This window comes from Calidris pugnax, unplaced genomic scaffold (genome assembly GCF_001431845.1).
Source record: "Calidris pugnax isolate Ruff unplaced genomic scaffold, ASM143184v1 scaffold21, whole genome shotgun sequence".
Lineage (NCBI taxonomy): Eukaryota > Metazoa > Chordata > Aves > Charadriiformes > Scolopacidae > Calidris > Calidris pugnax.
The window spans coordinates 3,185,775-3,204,756 of record NW_015090770.1 but is presented as its reverse complement, the minus strand read 5'-3'; the positions used below and the strand labels follow the sequence as shown (position 1 = coordinate 3,204,756).

At 38.9% G+C, this 18,982-nt stretch overlaps 1 protein-coding gene across 2 annotated transcripts in view; it reads right to left on the bottom strand.

Annotated features, from left to right (window-relative positions):
* Positions 1–18,982, bottom strand: part of MYLK (myosin light chain kinase) — a 205,426-nt gene that overhangs the window by 56,628 nt on the left and 129,816 nt on the right. For both annotated transcript variants that reach the window (XM_014939830.1, XM_014939837.1), the window contains 2 exons: positions 7,719–7,835; positions 5,089–5,181 (listed from right to left, as the gene is read on the bottom strand). In XM_014939830.1, the coding sequence (XP_014795316.1) occupies positions 5,089–5,181; positions 7,719–7,835 (210 nt within the window). The remainder of the gene's footprint in view (positions 1–5,088; positions 5,182–7,718; positions 7,836–18,982) is intronic.

Genomic DNA, 18,982 nt, shown 5'->3' with positions numbered 1-18,982 from the left:
AACATTGCTGTTTCAATTCAGCTTATTTGGTTGTCCTTGGACCCCAGTCCTGAGGAATGAAGTCCGCACCTTTCATTATTCAGAGTTTCAAAGAAATCATACCTAAGTATTAGAAATAGCTCATGGCAATTTTATTTACATAGACTAAAAAAGGATGCTTCAGCTTCTCTTAATAAATAAGATTAATTTTTTTTTTCTCTGATCTGATTATTTACTTCCTTAATAACTGAGCTCTTCCCTTAGAAAATGGCAAGTTTTATACTGAGGACAAACCAATCTGACATAAAAGGAAGATTTTGAAATATTATAAAATATTTCAAAATTCATCCAAACCATGTTTCTTATTATATTGATAGAATAGAAATAAAGAAAAACCTTGAAGTGTTTACTGATTTAGTTATATATTATCTAGACTAAACACATCAAGTTTAATGTTTTCTTGACATTTTCTTAAAATGGTGCATGTTGACTTGAATTCTCTGACAAGATTGTTTATTGAAAAGTAAATAACAGAACTGCATGCTAATTACTTGGCCACTGATTCATAATTTTTCCATGGTAATTAAAATGCTTAGAATCCCACCCACTATGGAAAAGAATTATAAAACGATAAGGAGTCCTGTCTGACATATTTACATTTGTGACATGCTGCTCAGCCTCGCATTCGAGTACCAATAATGTTGAGAAATCAGATCTGGGAAGATAAGAGTGCAGCCTTCCAGAGGATTTGATCTGGACACTGTCAGTGATGACATTTTATTAACAACTGGCCACAAGAGAATGCACTGTTACTTAACCAAAAATGTGATTTTACATAGTAGCAGATATAAAAGATCTATATCAGCAAGATACCAAATACTGCTACATAATGCATTTTGGGCCCCTTTACTTGAAGGGGTGTGGAGGAAGTTGTTTTCTTTGATGTAACTTTATTTTTAACTGAGAGGAAGAACTTCTATTTGTGCAATCAAACCGTTCTGGGTCATCGCTTCAATGTATGTGGGCTTGATATGAGAGCAGTGGGTTTAACAAGTGTATCACTCAGACGAGGGAATCCAGGATATCCTGTTTGGTTTTCATACATCTGACTATGACAGGTGATAGTTGCCACTTCTTAATATTTACTGGAAGTAGTGCCCTACAAAAAACAGCGGGCCTTTCTTTCCAAACACTTTAATCCAATGCTTAGATTTAGGAGGGGTATTTTCTAAAGCACTAAAGTCAATTCTTTTCTCAGTAGCAACGATCGGGATAAAGTTTCTTCCAACTATAGTAAAGTTATGTTGCTCTGCTCAGCCCTGGTGAAGTTTAAGATTAAGCATCTAACTCTTGTAATATGCTTTTCCCCAAGCACATCTTGAAAAAAAACCAACAAAAACCTTTGAAAAAAAATCTGCCTTTTTGAAAACTCATGTTTTATGTAAATTTTTGGGATGTGTTTTGGATGTGGCATGCAAACTGCTTGTAAGATTGAGGATCAAGAAAGTTGGGTTCTAGACCTACAAATGATTGTGTGATCTTGGGGTAATGGTTCAAGCTATGATTTACTGCTGTTTTGGTCCTCAGAGTAACACACATTAAGGAGGACAAAATTTTAGTAAGTGTGGAGTAGTAAAAGATCTTTTAAAAAAGAGTTTATTTATTTATAAACCATCAAATCCTTATTTACTAGTAAAAATCTCAAGCAGGACTTTGACTTTTTTTCCACAGTCTGTTTAATAGGGACTGAAGATTTTGCAGGTGGCCTTGGTAATTTAAATATGAAATTGCCTTTAATCCTAATTTGAAGTAATTTCTCATTTCAATGGGACTTGGGTGTCCAAATCCCTTTACAGCAGATGCTTTCAAAGCTCCCTAGAGAAATGTTCAAGTGGTGAATTTTTAGCTTTGTACTTCTGCTGCACGGTTATGCCAAACTAGAAGACCCTTATATTACCCGCTGATTGTTCTGGCACAGCACAGAGTATGCAGTATGATAAATAATGAAAGGTTCCAATTTTCCACTGCCTCTTCTAGTCTTTTATATCCGTGCAGAAGGAACGTAACACTTTATTATTCTAACTCAGTAGCATTTCACATCCACCTAGCAAAGACACAACTGACAGAGCCTCAGCACAGTCAGTGAAGAATGAATCAATTGTAACATCAAAAAAAGAGGTGTCCTTCCTCAATTCTCCCTTAGGGTTGATTTCACTCAGATTCAAACCTGGATCTGTTTGTTATTCTCAGTGAGAATTCTAGTCTAATTAAATTCTAGTGAGAGAATATTAATTGTAATCAGAAAGAAATACATTGTAACATTCCTAATTTGCTAGCATGGGAGCAATCTTTCTGCACGTAAACACTGCAAGCATCCTTTCAGAGATGCCTTCATAGATGTTTTTTTGAAAATAACTGTAATTTGCTAGCATGGGAGCAATCTTTCTGCAGTAAACACTGCAAGCGTCCATTCAGAGATGCCTTCATAGATGTTTTTCTGAAAATAACTGCTTATTTTAAACCAGATTCTAGTATATATTGCATTTCAAAAGAGGTAATGCCCAAAATTTTACTTACTATTGGATTTCCATAGCTTGCAAACTCCAAATTTCCAGTAATAAAATAACATTGTCAGAATGAGTAATCAAAAGATCCTGGTCAGCAATTATTCTCACAGCAAGACAAATTCTACAGATTAACATACTGACAGCATTCATTCTCTTTCACCAAAAGAAATTTATTGATCTTTGCTTTCAGGAACTAAAAGTTAATTACTTTCCTGTAGGTATCTAACTAGGGCAAAAACCAAGAATCCCTTAGAATTTTTCTGAAGGGAGAAAAGGTTGACATAGCTGCTAACCATGAAGTTTGACTTGCACTTTCTTACAGAAAATGGAAAATATGACTTTTTTTTCCATGAGACGTGTTTCTAAAAATCACAGGGAGTATATAGCTTCTGTACCCCATACGGTGTATATTCCTGTGACTGAATTCACTATTCAAAATTCAGAACTTTACTCAGAGAGATTATTAGGAATTTTTGTTCTCTGTTTCTCCAATACCATCCTTAGACTGTACTTGCCATTAGGTCTCTTGGTATGTGGCAACAAAGACGAGAAGGGACCAGAGTAAGAATTTGTGTCCTTATTAAAATTTGACGTCTTCCTTTACAGTCACTCTTTATTAACCTTCTTTTTGAGACAAATACAGTAAAGATTCACAAATATCTGACTTGTTAAGCCCATTCTCCTTCAGGTAAGGAACTTTAAAATCTCTACATCTGGAAGGGTTTTCAGTTTCAGTTTAAACTATGAAGTCTATGTATCACTTTTGTATATTTTGCCCCTGACAAACATACAAATATAATACTAATTTCAGGCAGGCAAATACCCAGAATCCTCTGAGACTGAGATGTTAAAAGCCACCTGTGGAATTTCTCCAGCCAAATCCTTTTAAAATTAAATATGTATTTTTCCAAAGTTTTCCAAAAGCTGTTCCAAAGCCCAGCTTCCTAACACTGTGTCTGGTTACCTTGGTGCTTTCAGTGTAACAGGAAAGATGCTTTAAAGGTATTTTGAAAAAAGAGCTTATGAGAAGTTCAAGAACTTTAAACACAAATATAATATGCCATTGAACAATCTTAAGAAAACTATTCACCGTTATTTCAACCTTCTTTTCCCAATCATTTCTGAAGCCAGAGTTGCTAGCTTCTGTTTTGCTCCCTATATCCAATTTCCCCTAAAATCAATGGCAAGACAAACAGTGATTTCAGCAGGATGTGGATCAGGTCACAAATCTGCATATTTAGACTTAGTTCCCAACTCACACTTTCTCCTGGGAAAGCTGCAATAGATAACATTGCTGGGAGGATCAGGGATGTATGTGTTTGCGTGCACAGAAAACACGATCAAAACACTATTTTGTGGAGCTTTAAATGGCTTTAAAACTTCCTTTTCTATTGATGTTCAAGAGCAGAATGATTGTTCTTAATTGCTGTTATTTACAGCACTTGAAGCTCAGGTACAGAGCATGTCAATGTGACCCTTCCCACAGCCCTAAATGACTGGCTGGAGGGAAAGTTACAATGCTCAGGCAGCAAGTCAGAAATTGCTGTAGCCCAAGGTGTAGCTCTACGTAAGTCAACAGTTCAGAAGCACAATTATTGCCTGTTATCATCAGTCAGTACAAAACTGCACTGCGTCCTGCTGAAAATGTTCCATGCTGGAAAATCAGATTATAGTTTCTTTCATTTTTTTTTCCTCTGAGAGAGACAGATAAAATATTTCATGTTTCCATTAGAACCATGTTGTATTTACACCTTTTTTACGTTTCCTTAATCAAATGCATGTATGCAAAGTAGCAAACATGGGAATTTCTAGCTGATTTGCTATTTCAGAAAGCATTAAAAGCAAGTAAAGCATTTAGGCATAAAACAAAATTTAAGGCTGAGATACTCAACAAGTTTTTTGCCTCAGTCTTCATCGGCAAGAGCTCTAACCACCCCACCCAAGTCACAGAAGGCAAAGGCAGGTACTGGGAGAATGAGGAACTGCCTACTGTAGGAGACAACCAGGTTCGAGACCTTCTAAGGAACCTGAAGGTGCACAAGTCCATGGGACCCGATGAGACTTATCCACAGATCCTGAGGGAAATGGCGGATGAAGTTGCTAAGCCACTATCCGTTATATTTGAGAAGTCATGGCAGTCTGAAGTTCCCGCTGACTGGAAAAGGGGAAACAGGGGAAACATACCTGCCCTACCAATGGTAAGAGTATGTTGTCTACAGAGGACACAACTAAACTGGAAGCAAATTACTTGAGAATTTCTGTGCTCTTTGGGAGACAGCCAAACCCAAATCTGTATCATATATTTATTGCACCGTTATGGAAAACTGAGAACAGAGTGGGCTGAATCTGAACTCACAATTTCAGCACTTACTTCTAATACCCACAAGGCAAAACCTCATTTCACATGACTTATGTGCAAGGGTTAAAGAAATGGCATGAGCCTCTGATACTATGCCTGCAAACAGAAGGGAATGACCACAGAATCCCAGAGCATTCTTTTGTTTCCAATGAAAAGGTAGTAATCAAAATCACTGTCACTTACTCTCTGTTGGCAGCACAGGGGGAAGTGTGGTCTTAGGCTTCTTTTTATCAGTCTTTTTATCAGTAGGCTTTGAGGTCTTTGTGGATGAGGCATCTGCAATCAAAATAAATAATAAAATATAAATCCTATTTAAAAATCCATAACCTAAGGATCTCCTATTAAGATCAGTTTGGTTTTGATCTTTTTGCAAAATTAGAGGAAATTGCTGTCCTTTTGTATTTGCTGGAGAATGGCACATTCTAAAAGGAAGAGGGAGCAGGGAGAGAGAAGCCCTCTCTGAAAGCAGCTGCACTGAAAGCCCGAGAAAGCAACTAGACAAGAGCCATCATCTAAGCTGATACGTCTCTTCTAACTTAATAGAACAATGTACAATGTGCACAAAGCTGCTTTAGGCAGTGCATGGAAGAGGGAAACAAAGGCATATTTGAAGCATCATTTCATCCAAAAGAATCTCTTGCCACGTCATTCTTCTATTCCATTGCCTATGTGATCTATAGAGATGAACACATTTTGAAAAGTAGCATTTCCTCTGTGTGTTTAAATCTTTCCAAGAAAATATTACTACACGTTGGTTCATTCTTAAATAAAAATGGCAGAACAGACACCACAGGATTCATGTTTGATGACAGAATCTCCCATCAAACAATTCAATGCACAAGGCTGTGCTAGATCTTAATTCAGACACTCAGATTCTACAGATTTGTCCCTGAGCTAATTTGACAACTGAAATGCAATATTCCTCCAATCTGATTTGAGTCCATGGGGCCAAAAGGAATATATTACCTTTATGGTTACTTGTTGAATCTAAAAATCACCATCTGGGATCCTGACAGCAGACCAAGTAGAAGGGAGCATTTTTAAGTGTTGTTTTAGATCACAATTTTAACTTAAAAATAACAGTCATCCCCTCTGCCAGTCACACACATGGGATATCAAATGGCATCTCTCCTAAATAGATGGAGTTTGTTGGAGTGTCATTCCTCAAAACCCTCTTCTCAGCCGTTCAAAGCAGCACGCCAGTAAGGAATGGAAGAGACAGAAGAGGCAGCCAGTATCAGGATGATTCTGGTGTCCAATATTACATGAGCAGATAGCTCCTAACACCATGGGTGCCACTGCCAGGGTGAGCCAGACAGCTGATATAACGCCATTCATGTCATCATGCAATGGAGATGTCATGAACTGACAGCTTCCCAGGATTAAGACTTTGCAAGCCAAAGTCTGCCTCCTGGAACATGCACTGCCCACAGGAAATTGGAAGTAGGAAATATGCTAAGGGAGGCTTGAGGAAGAAAAGCAACTGGTTAAAGGAGATCAGAAGACAAAGTCAAAGGAAAAAAACACATAGGTGACTGAGATATTTAAAAGATGTTTAAAAGATGGAAGCTCTGGAAAACTACTGTGTGCCAAGCACTTGATCTGATCCTTTAACCCTCTGCATCTGTGGTAGTTAAGGTGTTACAGGGTACTAGATTTTGCTGAAAGCCTCTCCTTGATAATCTTCTTTGAACTTCAGTGCTGGTAAAATGTCTTACTTTAAATTACAGAAATATAAACAATAGCTTATCAAATATCTAAGCTAGACTATGTTGTGACCATAGTATCATTGAAGATGCCATTACAGAAAGCAATATAATTAATTGTAATTGTATGTATAATTAATTCCTTTTCCAGCTACATGAAGACTGACCCTTACTGACAGAGTTACAGGATCATGTTCTTGTCTTGTGCCATGCTACATTAGGAAAAACAAATAATACAGTAGGGAGACAAATTATAATTTTATTTTCTAGACTTCCTGCTCCAAATACCACATATGCAACACAGTGATGAAGGCTTAGTACCAAAGATGTATGTTATTGGGCTTGTTTAGTTTTGTGCTATTTTTAGTTACAATGGAAAGTATCACAGTATTGAAGGATGAGCTCACCTTCTGGTAAGCTGATAAGAAGCACACTGGGTTACTTAAAGTCTCTTAAGTGACTTAAAGTCCATGGCAGTTTTAAAAGTCTGTGTTTTCAACCTCACGACAAAATATTTGCCCAAGGCCAAGACTACTTGGCAACAGTGCAGTGTCATCAGTATGACTGAGGCTGAAAACAGGTACCTCAGTCAGTAAATTGTCCATGTTCTAAGACTACAGCATGCAAGGGTGGTTGAGCTGTTAATTTCTTTATTTTCACTCCCACTAGAAAAAAACAAATGACCAAATGTCATTGAATGCAACAAATTGATAAGTTCTAGGCTAATAAATGTGCCATACATAGTCCTGAGGCAGACTGGTACCCAGGCTCACACAATGAATTCTTACGTGATCTTAAAGAAAGTATACAGCTCAGAAAAAAATCTTGATGGGTTCAACTTATTGCTCTAAATCCTTGTAGAAATACAGTGGAACATAGAAGAACATAGAACAACATCAGAAGAACATAGATTATTCCACAAAGCAGCTGGACCCCTTGGTTCTGTACTGTCTCTCTGCACATTGAATTACATATTGACCAAAAAGTGCAGGAGGGAAGAGGGCATAGTTCTTTTTGGTGTATGTGTTTCATAAAGGCTGGTATCGGGAAATAAAAGGGAAAAGGAGATCTAAGGCAGGGTTTCCCCATACCCAGCAACGTACTTACCTTCTACCAGCACTTTGCAAGCACATTCAGCTTTTCCTGCTGTGTTCTCAGCTATGCATTTGTATTCTCCACCATCTTCAGGTGTGGCCTTCTCAATGGTAAGTGAACACAGTGTCCCTAATAGAAAGGAAGGAGAGACCAAATGGATGTTATGTTGCAGTTCACAAAAACCTTAGTGCTTCTAAGGAACAGAATCCATCAAATGATCCAATTCTTTACTGCTAGAAGAAGATATTTTGTCCTTAAAAATTCAACATTTGAATCGGAACCTTATTAATGCTAAATAAAATAAACCCACATTGTTAGATAAATTAAATCTCATTGCTGTCCCCTAGGATACTCAAAGATGTCCCTGCAGCCCTAAAGTGTTTAATGGATGAGGGCAAAGACGATCTGGAGCAGAATCTCTGCTGCTGTTCTTTGTCTTATAGCAGGGATAAGAAGTCCTCACTCCACTGATCTTTTTCCAAAAATGCTAGTAGTGTAGAACTATTAATAAGAGGGCTTCTGTCAAGTGGTCAGCTGCAATATTTTGATTCAGTCTTATCTCTAGCGCTCCCATGACCATCTGTGAAAGCAGAACTTCAGCTTAGTGCCCAAGTTTAAAAATGACACCAAGACCTATTTTCTCTTTGCTTCAGTTACTCAGAGAACAAGTGTCTGATATTGTAAAACATCTGTTAGAACGTCTAGTATATCAGTGGCAACTGAATTTGTCATTGCAACAAATCCATTTCTTTTCAAACACAAAAGCAAATTTGACTTTATTAGGTTTGCAGAAACAGGATGCGGCATAAGCTCTCTAATTACCAAGGGAAGCTTGGTATTACCCAAGGGAAATATATTTCCTCTTAAAAAGTAAAACTCTGTGAACCAAAACAGAAGCTGTTCCCAGTAGTTGGGGGGAGATGAGGAAGGAGAACTGTGGTTTACCTAATCCCTTACATTCACTTGCTTTGCTTGGAACAACGAAGCACTTTGCTCCCTGAGGAGAATCCCAATTAAAACAATCCAGGCAAATGTCCCTCATTAAGTCAGGGTGAAGTGTGGGATTACTTTCTCTTCCCTCACTGGAAAGCCTGGCCTCTCCCCTAAACACAGCCTGAGACACTGTGCACTCCCACCCATTGCTGTTAGCTTGTCAGATGCCTCCACCCTCTACATATTACAGTAACAGAATCATAGAATCAATGAATGGTTTGAGTTGGAAGGGACCATAAAGATCATTAAGTTCCAACCCCCTTGCGATGGGCAGGGACACCTCCCACCAGACCAGGTTGCTCAAAGCCCATCCAGCCTGGCCTTAAACATGTCCAGGGATGGGACATCCACAACTTCTTTGGGCAACCTGTTCCAGTGCCTCACCACCCTCACTGTAAAGAATTTCTTCCTGGTATCTAATCTAAGCTCTTTCAGTTTAAAACTTCTAGCCCTCATCCTATCACTACACTCCCTGATAAAGAATCCCTCCCCATCTCTCCTATAGGCCCCCTTTAGGTACCGGGAGGCTGCTATAAGGTCTCCCTGGAGCGTTTTCTTCTCCAGGCTGAACAACCAAAGAAAGAATTTCTTCCTGGTATCTAATCTAAGCTCTTTCAGTTTAAAACTTCTAGCCCTCATCCTATCACTACACTCCCTGATAAAGAATCCCTCCCCATCTCTCCTATAGGCCCCCTTTAGGTACCGGGAGGCTGCTATAAGGTCTCCCTGGAGCGTTTTCTTCTCCAGGCTGAACAACCAAAGTGTCTCAGCCTGTCTTCATAGCAGAGGTGCTCCATCCCTCTGATCATCTTTGTGTCCCTCCTCTGGACCCACTCCAACAGGTCCGTGTCCTTCCTGTGCTGAGGACTCCAGAGCTGGATGCAGTACTCCAGGTGGGGTCCCACCAGAGGGAAATAGAGGGGTCCCCCCCTCCTCTGTTTACCTTTCTCAGTCTCTCCTAATTAATGGCAATATTGGACAGATTATATTTTTTAGACATTTCTCCTGCATCCTGAGATGTAAGGAAATTTCCCATCATCTCTTGCTATTTGCCACCTTTGTCTCTATGTTAACTGGAGACTGCCTTGTTTCTTCCAGAGTGCCTGATCCCAGGCTCTCTGCCAAATATACCCTTTGTGATGTGGAACATGGCGCAGGCACAGATGACACTGGTCCTTGAAAAGGACCTTGAAATGTCCTTGAAAAAAACACCCCTCTGTGATCAGAACTTTGAGAGTTTACTGGCTCTCCTTGGAGACCAGACCTCAGTTCTGCCACAGCAATTATGCTTTTGGCATTCAGATTTTCCCTCGTAAAACTGGATGCTATTATTCCAGACAAATCAAATTCAAGTGGTTCTCAGCAAATTTGGTTTGCCGGACATACACAAGGGTGGAAGAAAATGATTTTTTTTTCCCTCCTCCTCATCTTCCATAAAATGAAGAAGCTCTAAATAATGACAAAGTTCCCCCTGAGAAATAATCTGAAAACTATCTCAGAAGAGAACTGACCCCTCACTCACATGTGCTGTGCTTGGCCAACCACAGGGTGAAAAGAAAAGCCACGTGCCTTCCTTGAGGCAACTCATCTCCATGAGTCAGTCTGAGCCAAAAATGTCACGAGCTGCAGTTCCATTCCAAGTGGAGGAGGGACACTAAAAAAGTATTCTTGCAGGCATCTTGCAAATATAAATTCATGTGTCTCTGATGTTTACAGAGACAACTGGAGAGCAAGCCAAAGATAACTTCAAGTCTAAGAATTTGTATAAATCTATATAACATGATTAGAAAAGATCACGCATTAGAACCTAAAAATATTGCAAAGAATATTGCTATTGCAAAAGAACAAAGTATGGAACAAAGACACATAGATACGAAGGAGATCTCTGGTCACCTTACTGCAGGGAAGAGGTCTGCCTTGTAAGGATAGCTGGATCGTTAAGGGATTGGAATAAAGCATCATTTACTTGAGTTTTGCTGGAGTTTCTACCTGCTCTAAAGCCCTTCCTCACTTGCATCCTAACCAGCTCATTGAAGACTAAAGTGACACAGGGTCATTCCTCACCACTCATGCTGTGCAGTGCTGCCCATACAGGACACTGGAGCAATATAAGTTAGCACCTTATGAGAAAACCTTCCTTATGCAGCATATACAAACAGAAACATCCCACCCTAACAACAAGTCATTCCCTACACCTAGACAAAAATTTAGAAGCAAATCCTAGGGTTTTCTTATGACAACTCTCAACTTGCCATGTGCATTCAATGCTCTGTTAGTTTTGGCTTTAGATTCTAGCCCTGACCAGGCCGCATGGCAGGGGGCTGATCAAAGCTGCATTTGGCTTATTCAACTGGAAGAAGAGTCCTCGTGAAATAACGTCAGTCTTACTCATTCCAAAAGAATATTTATATGTGTTGAATTTTAATGAAGTTACTTTGTGAGAAGGAGGATGACGGAAATATATTTTTTCAAGGGCTGCATCCTTTTTCACCTGATTTCCAACCCCCTGCAGCAATAATCAGTATCCCATTTCCTTCCACTTCATACTCCCCAGCAACTACACTGAAACTGCACATACAAAGTACATGAGGATTGCTGGGCTTGTTGCTACCAACAGATGCAATAGTGGTATTCTGCCCTCAGTGGAGGAGTGAAGGGGAAATGACATAGGTTGGGTTATTTTCCTTATTTAGCCACTAGTTTTCATGAAACTGCAGACTCCCAGGACTTAGTGTGGAATCGGCCAATGGTTCAAAAAGTATGAGGCAGCCTGAGTCAGGAGTGGAAGGGAAGGTTGAGAGAGTACATGGTTGTAGAAACCTCATTTTCTTAGAAAACCAGAAAAAAACCCACAACCTAATAGGCAAAACTTGATGAGATTTCATAAGGACAGGAAACTCCCTGATAGACCTATATTCTGTGATCTAGAGCTACGGTCACTTCCTGGGGATAGAAGGCCAAGTGTCTTTCAACAAAGTATTTGGTATTTCCTCAGCAAAATGCCTTCATGACCTGAAACGAGCTTATTCTCTCAAAACTGCAAGAAAGCCCAGACTGGTTACTCCAGTTGGATATTCTGAATCCTGGCACTTCACAAATCCTAGTCAACTAAAAGAATTGGCTATCAATTTTGTTCCCCGATCACTCTACTTTTTATTTTTTTTAGGAATGAGCCCATGGACAGTCTTTAAAATACTGTCACAAGGGGCAGGACTGAAGTAAACATGAATTCTGGGATCTTCCACTTAGACATTGGAACTGGTGCAGCCCTAGAAAAGACCTTAGCAGCCACAGAAGCTAACAGTTTACTGGAGGCTCTGGTTTAGATACACGAAGACTTTCCCTTCCATTTTGAGCTATTAAAGCATTTTCTGACTTACTCAAAAATAGTGCAAGCCAGTTTAAAATATCTCTAGGCTTCTGCATTCTTTCCATGAAACTCCGCAGAAAGTCAACTTCAGATATAAAACAAATACACAAACCAATAAAAAAAACAGCTCTTGAGTCTAATTCCCCACACTGGCATCTAGCTGGCCAACCTCCTGACTCCTATCCACGATGCAGACTGAAGTGTATGTCTTTCTCATTTGTATCCCATGGGATAAAGAACTACTATGGAGTATTTAGGCAATATTAATAAATAGTAGGCCATGAGAAAGTGTGCCTAGGAGCCACAAAACATTTGTTAAGGAACTTGTTGGACCACTGGTGTTAATTTTCTAATGAATCACAAATTGTCTGGGAAAGTGCAAATATGTGCTAGTGTCACAGTCATGTTTAAAAATGGCAAGTGGGTTGACCTAGAAAATATTGACTACAGTTACAATGACAACAGACATTGTGAGTGAAAAAACTCACGAGTTTCAGAGAAGAAAAATTATTGAATTCGGTTATTGCTAATTGATACAGTTTTAAGGAAAACAATGTAAGAAACCTACTTTTGTTATTCATGAGATTGCACATTTAACTGACATGTGTGAAGGTAATATTCTTAGTCTTTACTGAAATATTTGTGTTATTTCACACTATTCCACTTGTAATTAATGTTATATTACTATATTAATGACACTCATGTTAGGAGGAGTTAGAGCTGCCAAAATAAAGACCTCATGAAGGAGCTGGCAATAGGAAATCATCACTTGGTATGTTTCTGGTGGATTTCCTTTGTGACTAGACTATAACTAAAGTTACTCAATGTTTTAATCTGTGATGTAGAAGTATTCCTAAATTAATGTTAATAAACATACAGATAATAGAAAGAATGTTGGAAAGGGAAAAGACAAAAAGAGAGAGAAAACAGTTTAGTCCTCAAAATCAATCTCATTTTCTTGTTAAACAGAGTCTAATTCACTTGAAGAACATGGGGCTTAAGATAGTGAAATGACAAGCATCCAGGTAGGATGGGATAGCTCTGTTTTCAGGATTAAATGTTTAATGAAGAAGTAAAAAACATGAGCTCCACTGTTGTGAGGTAGAAAGAGGACCAGTGACCTCCAGTAAGCACAGCAATGGGAAGGTGACCGCCATCTCACTGATGATACTGCCATATGGTCCTGCTGTCTATATTGTCAGCAATGTGCCCTTGTGGCCAAGAAGGCCAATGGCATCCTTGGGTACATCAAGAAGAGTGCGGCCAGCAGGTCCGGGGAGGTTACCTTCCCCCTCTACTCTGCCCTGGTGAGGCCACATCTGGAGTACTGTGTCCAGTTCAAAAAGGACAGGGAACTGCTGGAGAAGGTACAGCAGAGGGCTACAAAGATTAGGGGCCTGGAGCATCTCTTATGAGGAAAGGCCAATGGACTTGGGTCCTTTTAGTCTGGAGAAGACTGAGAGGGGATCTGATCAATGCCTATAAATACTTAAAGCATGGGTGTTAGGAACCTGCTTTGGCAGGGAAATTGGACTAGATGATCTTCAGGGGTCCCTTCCAAGACCATATCATTCTGTGATTCTGTGATTTTCTAAATAGGATAATAAACCAACAAACAGCAACTGAAGAGGAGGTATTAAATAGAAACACAAAATAATACAACCCCGAGCCTCCAAGGGCTGGATAAAGTGCATCATGGAGAGAAAGTTAGTAAAAGCTTGACTCATCAAGGTTTGAAAATAGATAGATAGAGGGGTATCTTAATTACAGAGTCAAAGCTATTCTGTCAAGTACGAATGGGCTCTTTAGCTTAGCAGAGAAAGGAAACAAGTGTATGGAAGATAAATTCAAATTAGAAACAAGACATTGCTTTGTTTCTTGATTTAAAAACAAAACACTTATAAGACTAATTAGACACTGCAATATATTACCAGTGATTATAGCAAATGTCTTGATTTTGCTATATTTAAACTGGCATGCATTTCTGGAAGAAGGAAGATTCATACAAAAATGGTGGTACAGAGGAAAACTTTGCGGCATGTGACAAATATGGATTGTGTCAGATTTGATGCTCAAATCATCTCCCCAGATGACTCCCTTAAACTTTCTGAAGAAGCGTTTTTTAAGCTGAAGAATCCATCTACTTTCAGCAGCACGTAGAGTTCTGTTAATTACACACTGAACTCTTGCTGAAAGTTAATTAAAAAAGAAATCAAAAGGGTCATGGCAGATCCGAGTTAGACTGACAGACACAGACTTGCACAACTGATAGGAAGATTTAGGAGCTAAGTCACAAGAAAGTTGTTAAGGCATTATTGCTAACAAGATTACCAACTATTTGTGCTGCCAAGTCACTTAGGAAGAAAAAAGTGCTTACACAAAGCGAGACAAACTCGGCATTTTCTAAGCTACACCATCACTGCTACCTGAGCCTATGTTAAGTAGTTCCTTTTCAATCTATATAGCCACATGATACTAAATCTAGACAAAAAAAGCAGAGCAAGCTGATTTTAAAAATGGCAAGTTTGCGAGTTTTGACTTCTATTCAGCATGCACCTCAGTTCTCCAGTCTAGTAAAGGATCCCAGCTTCCAAACCCCTTTCACTGGCATCTTCTAGAATGACTTTTGTAACCATACAAAAATTTTATAGCTGGATTTTCTGTCCAAGAGTGAGTCACATAGCAGGACACTAGCACAGGGCACTGCTCTGCCAAGTACTATACAAATGTAAAACAAAATGGTTCCTGCTCTGAAGAGTTCACCGTGTGAGGAAGCTTGTTCTGCTCAGTCCTTATATGTCTAACTCCACTGTAATGTCGGCTGGAGCCTTCTTAAAAACTTTTTTCCAAACAAAAAGCCCCTCTGTAGCTTCAAACAAAGAACTCTCTCACATTAAAATCAACTCCTTTTTAACTATCTACCATCTAACCTGCCCGTATAAATGCATGATGCTCTAATTATGAGTACTCTCTTTTGTTCGTTTGTTCCAGCTACCGTTTATTTTGAGATCTCACAGGCAAAAACCATGTTAGTACCTACGCCAGGAAGGTAGCTAACTGCACTCTGACAAGTGTTAAAAAGAAGAAAAATATAAAATCAAACCATTAATAAACTCCTACCAGGTCAGACATGTTTGCAAAAGAAAAACGGGGTAAAAGCTCACTTTGTCATAAAAATGTTACTTTATGCAACAAATCACTCATGCCAATCAACTGGCAGAATACTATTTGGAGAATTATTAAAAGAATGGACAAACAAGTACTGTTTCAAAAGGAAACAAAACATTATTAATAGCTGAAATGTAAAATGGAAGGAATGAGATTGATCTTAGATATGTTGTGATTGTGACATTCAATATATCGCTGCCCAGATTCTGACTTTTAATTGCTAGTGTAAACTTAACTCTGGAATAATAGATACATTGCAAGCCCCAGATTTAGTAGTAGAAAACGGCCCAAATACTGCATCAATATGCCTGAAGATGAAGGTCTTTTTTGGAGCAGGATTTAATTTTTCATTAGTCCTTACCGATCCAAAGCCAAAGTCCTTACCAATCACTGATCATTCTGATCCTGGTGTTTGAATTCAGGCTTCTCCCATGGCAATGAAGTGGGGCTAAAGCCCCCCCTTCTCTTGCACGTTAATGGTGAAACTGCCTCAGCCGGGCAATGCAGCTTTACCTCTTCAAAGGCAGGGGAGAGGTGTGAATAAAGTTGTTTCTAATAGGTAAAGGGCCTTACTATCACCTAGGACAAATATGCCAAGGAAAATTACTTTTATTGAGTGACTAAATAAAGGCACTAGTTAATTTGCCTATTCTGTGAACTCATACACAAGTATATTTTTAAATCTGCCCTTCCTGGCTAAATATGCCACTTGTTTTATCATAGGGGCATGTTCCTGAAACCAGACTTTATATATTTATCTTCATTGTATATTTGGCACCAGAAGATCAACAAACTGCTATCTCTTTTTGCTTTCTGGCAATGACAGAGAGGGTTAATTTAATTTCCAAAAGACAAATATATGGCATTCTGCAGGTTCACGTGTTACTTATATTGAACAGTTTGTGGGTCAATGGCCCATGCTAACTAGATGGGCTTGTAGTATGATAAGAAGCAGATAGAAATGTCTCACTAGATAGAGGATTTTCCAGTATCCAACTCACTAAGAACAAGTAAGTTATTATTCTGTGATGTACCTCTGGAAAATTTTCCATACATGAGAACCAGTGGTCACCACCAAACGTCATGGCAGCACAAAACCAGTTGGTGAAATAGCTAAGAAAGGACCCAGTCCATCCACTTCCATAGTGGATTTCGTTGCTGAACGCAACAGGAGCAAGGTCATACTGAAGAAATAAAATATGGCTTTGTAAGATCTAAGCCCATTAATGTGAGCTAGGTCCATTTGCTCTGAATTCCTCTCCTTCCCCACTGACTCAGCCTTCTTTCAGCTAAGGGTGACTCTAGGGGATTATCTCCAGAGCCCATTAAATGTGGCTCCAAGGTTAGCCAAAGGCACTGCTGCTGGAGGACAGGACACTTGCAGGTGTGACAACACTGCCTTTTCAGCATTTGGGGTAAAGATAGAATCTGGGATTTTGACATTGGGCTGCCGAGTACTGCATCCAGTTTTTATTGTTGCTCTCTAAGCTGCTCCAAACACTTTCTGTGAGACTAACCCATACAGTTTTTCTACTGAACAGCATTTCCTGTTATTCATCCTGAATTTGTTTTTTCCCAGTTCTAGTCTGTAACCCTAATTACTCCTTCTCCTCCCTTGCTTCCTTCAACTACTCGTGCTCCTAATTAGGCAAAAAGAGAAAAATCAATCTCTAAGAAAAGTGGAACTTACTTTAAGTAAATATCATGCATACCTAATTAATTACTTAACAGTTGGCATGAAAGCACCTCACAGTGGGAGAACAGCAACATGTTGTTCCCCAAGCGCCAGAGCTAGCAGGTACTGTCAGGAAAAAACCTAAATGGACCATCATGCAATGCATCCCCTCAGTGTACCAGAGAGTATGTAATAAGGTTTAAAAAAAAAAAAAAAAAAAAAAAAAAAAAAAAGTTCTAATCCTCATTCCATTTCTTTCCATTAAAGGAGAAAACTCTAGCATTTACTTCCCCGTGTAATATTTCTTTTCAGATCCTCTGCAAATATGTGCAAAAGGAAGCTTAACTTTGAAGTATTGATAATACTGACCATCTAAGCATGACACTAGTGTGATAATTCAGGTACAACTCAAAAATAAGGACTGTTTTTTCTCTCCCTGCAAGAAGCTGTCCTGAAACAGTGAACACAGTGGTGACCTTTGATCCTTACCTCTATGTAAAGCACTGCTAAAGTGTGACATCCTGACAAAATGCCAGGTCTGGGTTGTTATGACCGCAAGTGACACCTAGCCCAAACTGGATGGGCTACGTCATGTGCCCTCTACCATCCAGGCAGGTGGTAGAGCATTTCTGTACATGAGGATCACTGTAAACATAACAACACTGGATTTTCAGCTCCACAGTACCATTTTTAAAAGTGAACAGGAGTTGAGGAATTGTAACAGTCAATTACTCAGATTATTTCAGTCAAGAAAACAGCTTTCTGCAACACCACAACACTAAAGCTTTGGGACTTGAGGAAGCTCCACCATAGCTCAGAAGCTTTGATACAGAGATGCTGTCCCTCAGATGCACTTTAATAGGAGACATGAAACGTTGAGATGTATAATTTCTTTTCACTCTAAGTAACACCAAGAAAACCCTTGAAATCTTGCTTCCAGAGTAAGGCTGATTAAATTGCAGTCTCCCACCTTCCCTATCCTGTCAGTCCTTTTTACAAGGATGGTATTTCTACCAGTCAACTTTTTCTCATGTACATGACAATTACCACTATTCAATACAGTTCCCTCTGGTGAAAATTATCGTGTACTAATAAACACAATTGTTATGCTACTTCAGACACGTGCCAGACACAATGCACCTGCTACCATTTCCCTCTCCCCATCTACTTTGGTATCCCTTTAATGTAGTACTTGGGTACCTTTTTTTCCCCACCCTACCTGAAGACAATGTTGTTTCTGACTGCATACACTTTACAGAAATCCTCACATTTCAGTGCTTGGAACACTGCACAAGGATTCACTCGTGGTGAACCATTGTGTGTATTCATTTAGTTCTCATTTAATAACACTGAAAATAGTCTGGATAAAATGAAGAAAGATACACAATCAAGAGTGCAGACCCCTGTGGCAGGCTATAGTTCTTACTGTGAACATGAACTTTTTGCTACAAGATGCAGGACAGCATTATAGCATCATTCTAAATATAATTCCATCAGTGTTTTATGAAACAAATATGAAGTAAAGAAGTTGTTGGGTTTTTTTTTTTTTTGTATTATCAGTTATCTTGTCTATTTTTGTCCCAAGGAAAATATATTTTGTCTAGATATAATACTAACCTTCATACGAAATCAGTCTAGAAGGTTTTGATTATCCAGAATGTGGAATATAAAGAAATAATTCAATTTGACAACAGTAAGCGTTCTCTCTGAGGACTTTTACCAAACTCTGTACTGTTTTGAAATTAGTTAAAAGTCATCAGGCCAGTGGGGTTCAAATATTTCAGTGTCTGTTAAGGCAACAGAAGCATCTGTAGTGGGGCATTAAATACACTGGGAATCAATTTTCCACTCTGATCTGAACTATATAACTTGAAGTTGTAGCAATTTCTTTCTATAACACAACTCCTCTTTGCTTCTGTGTTTCTTATTGCAATAAAACGCCTGAAATATTAAACATACAGAAGAATTCAATTAGAATTTGTAAACCAGCAATAATATTATTCTGGTTTCAATGTTCTAAATCCTTGAAGTTCAGCTTAAATAAACGTCATGTATCAGCTCCTTAAACAG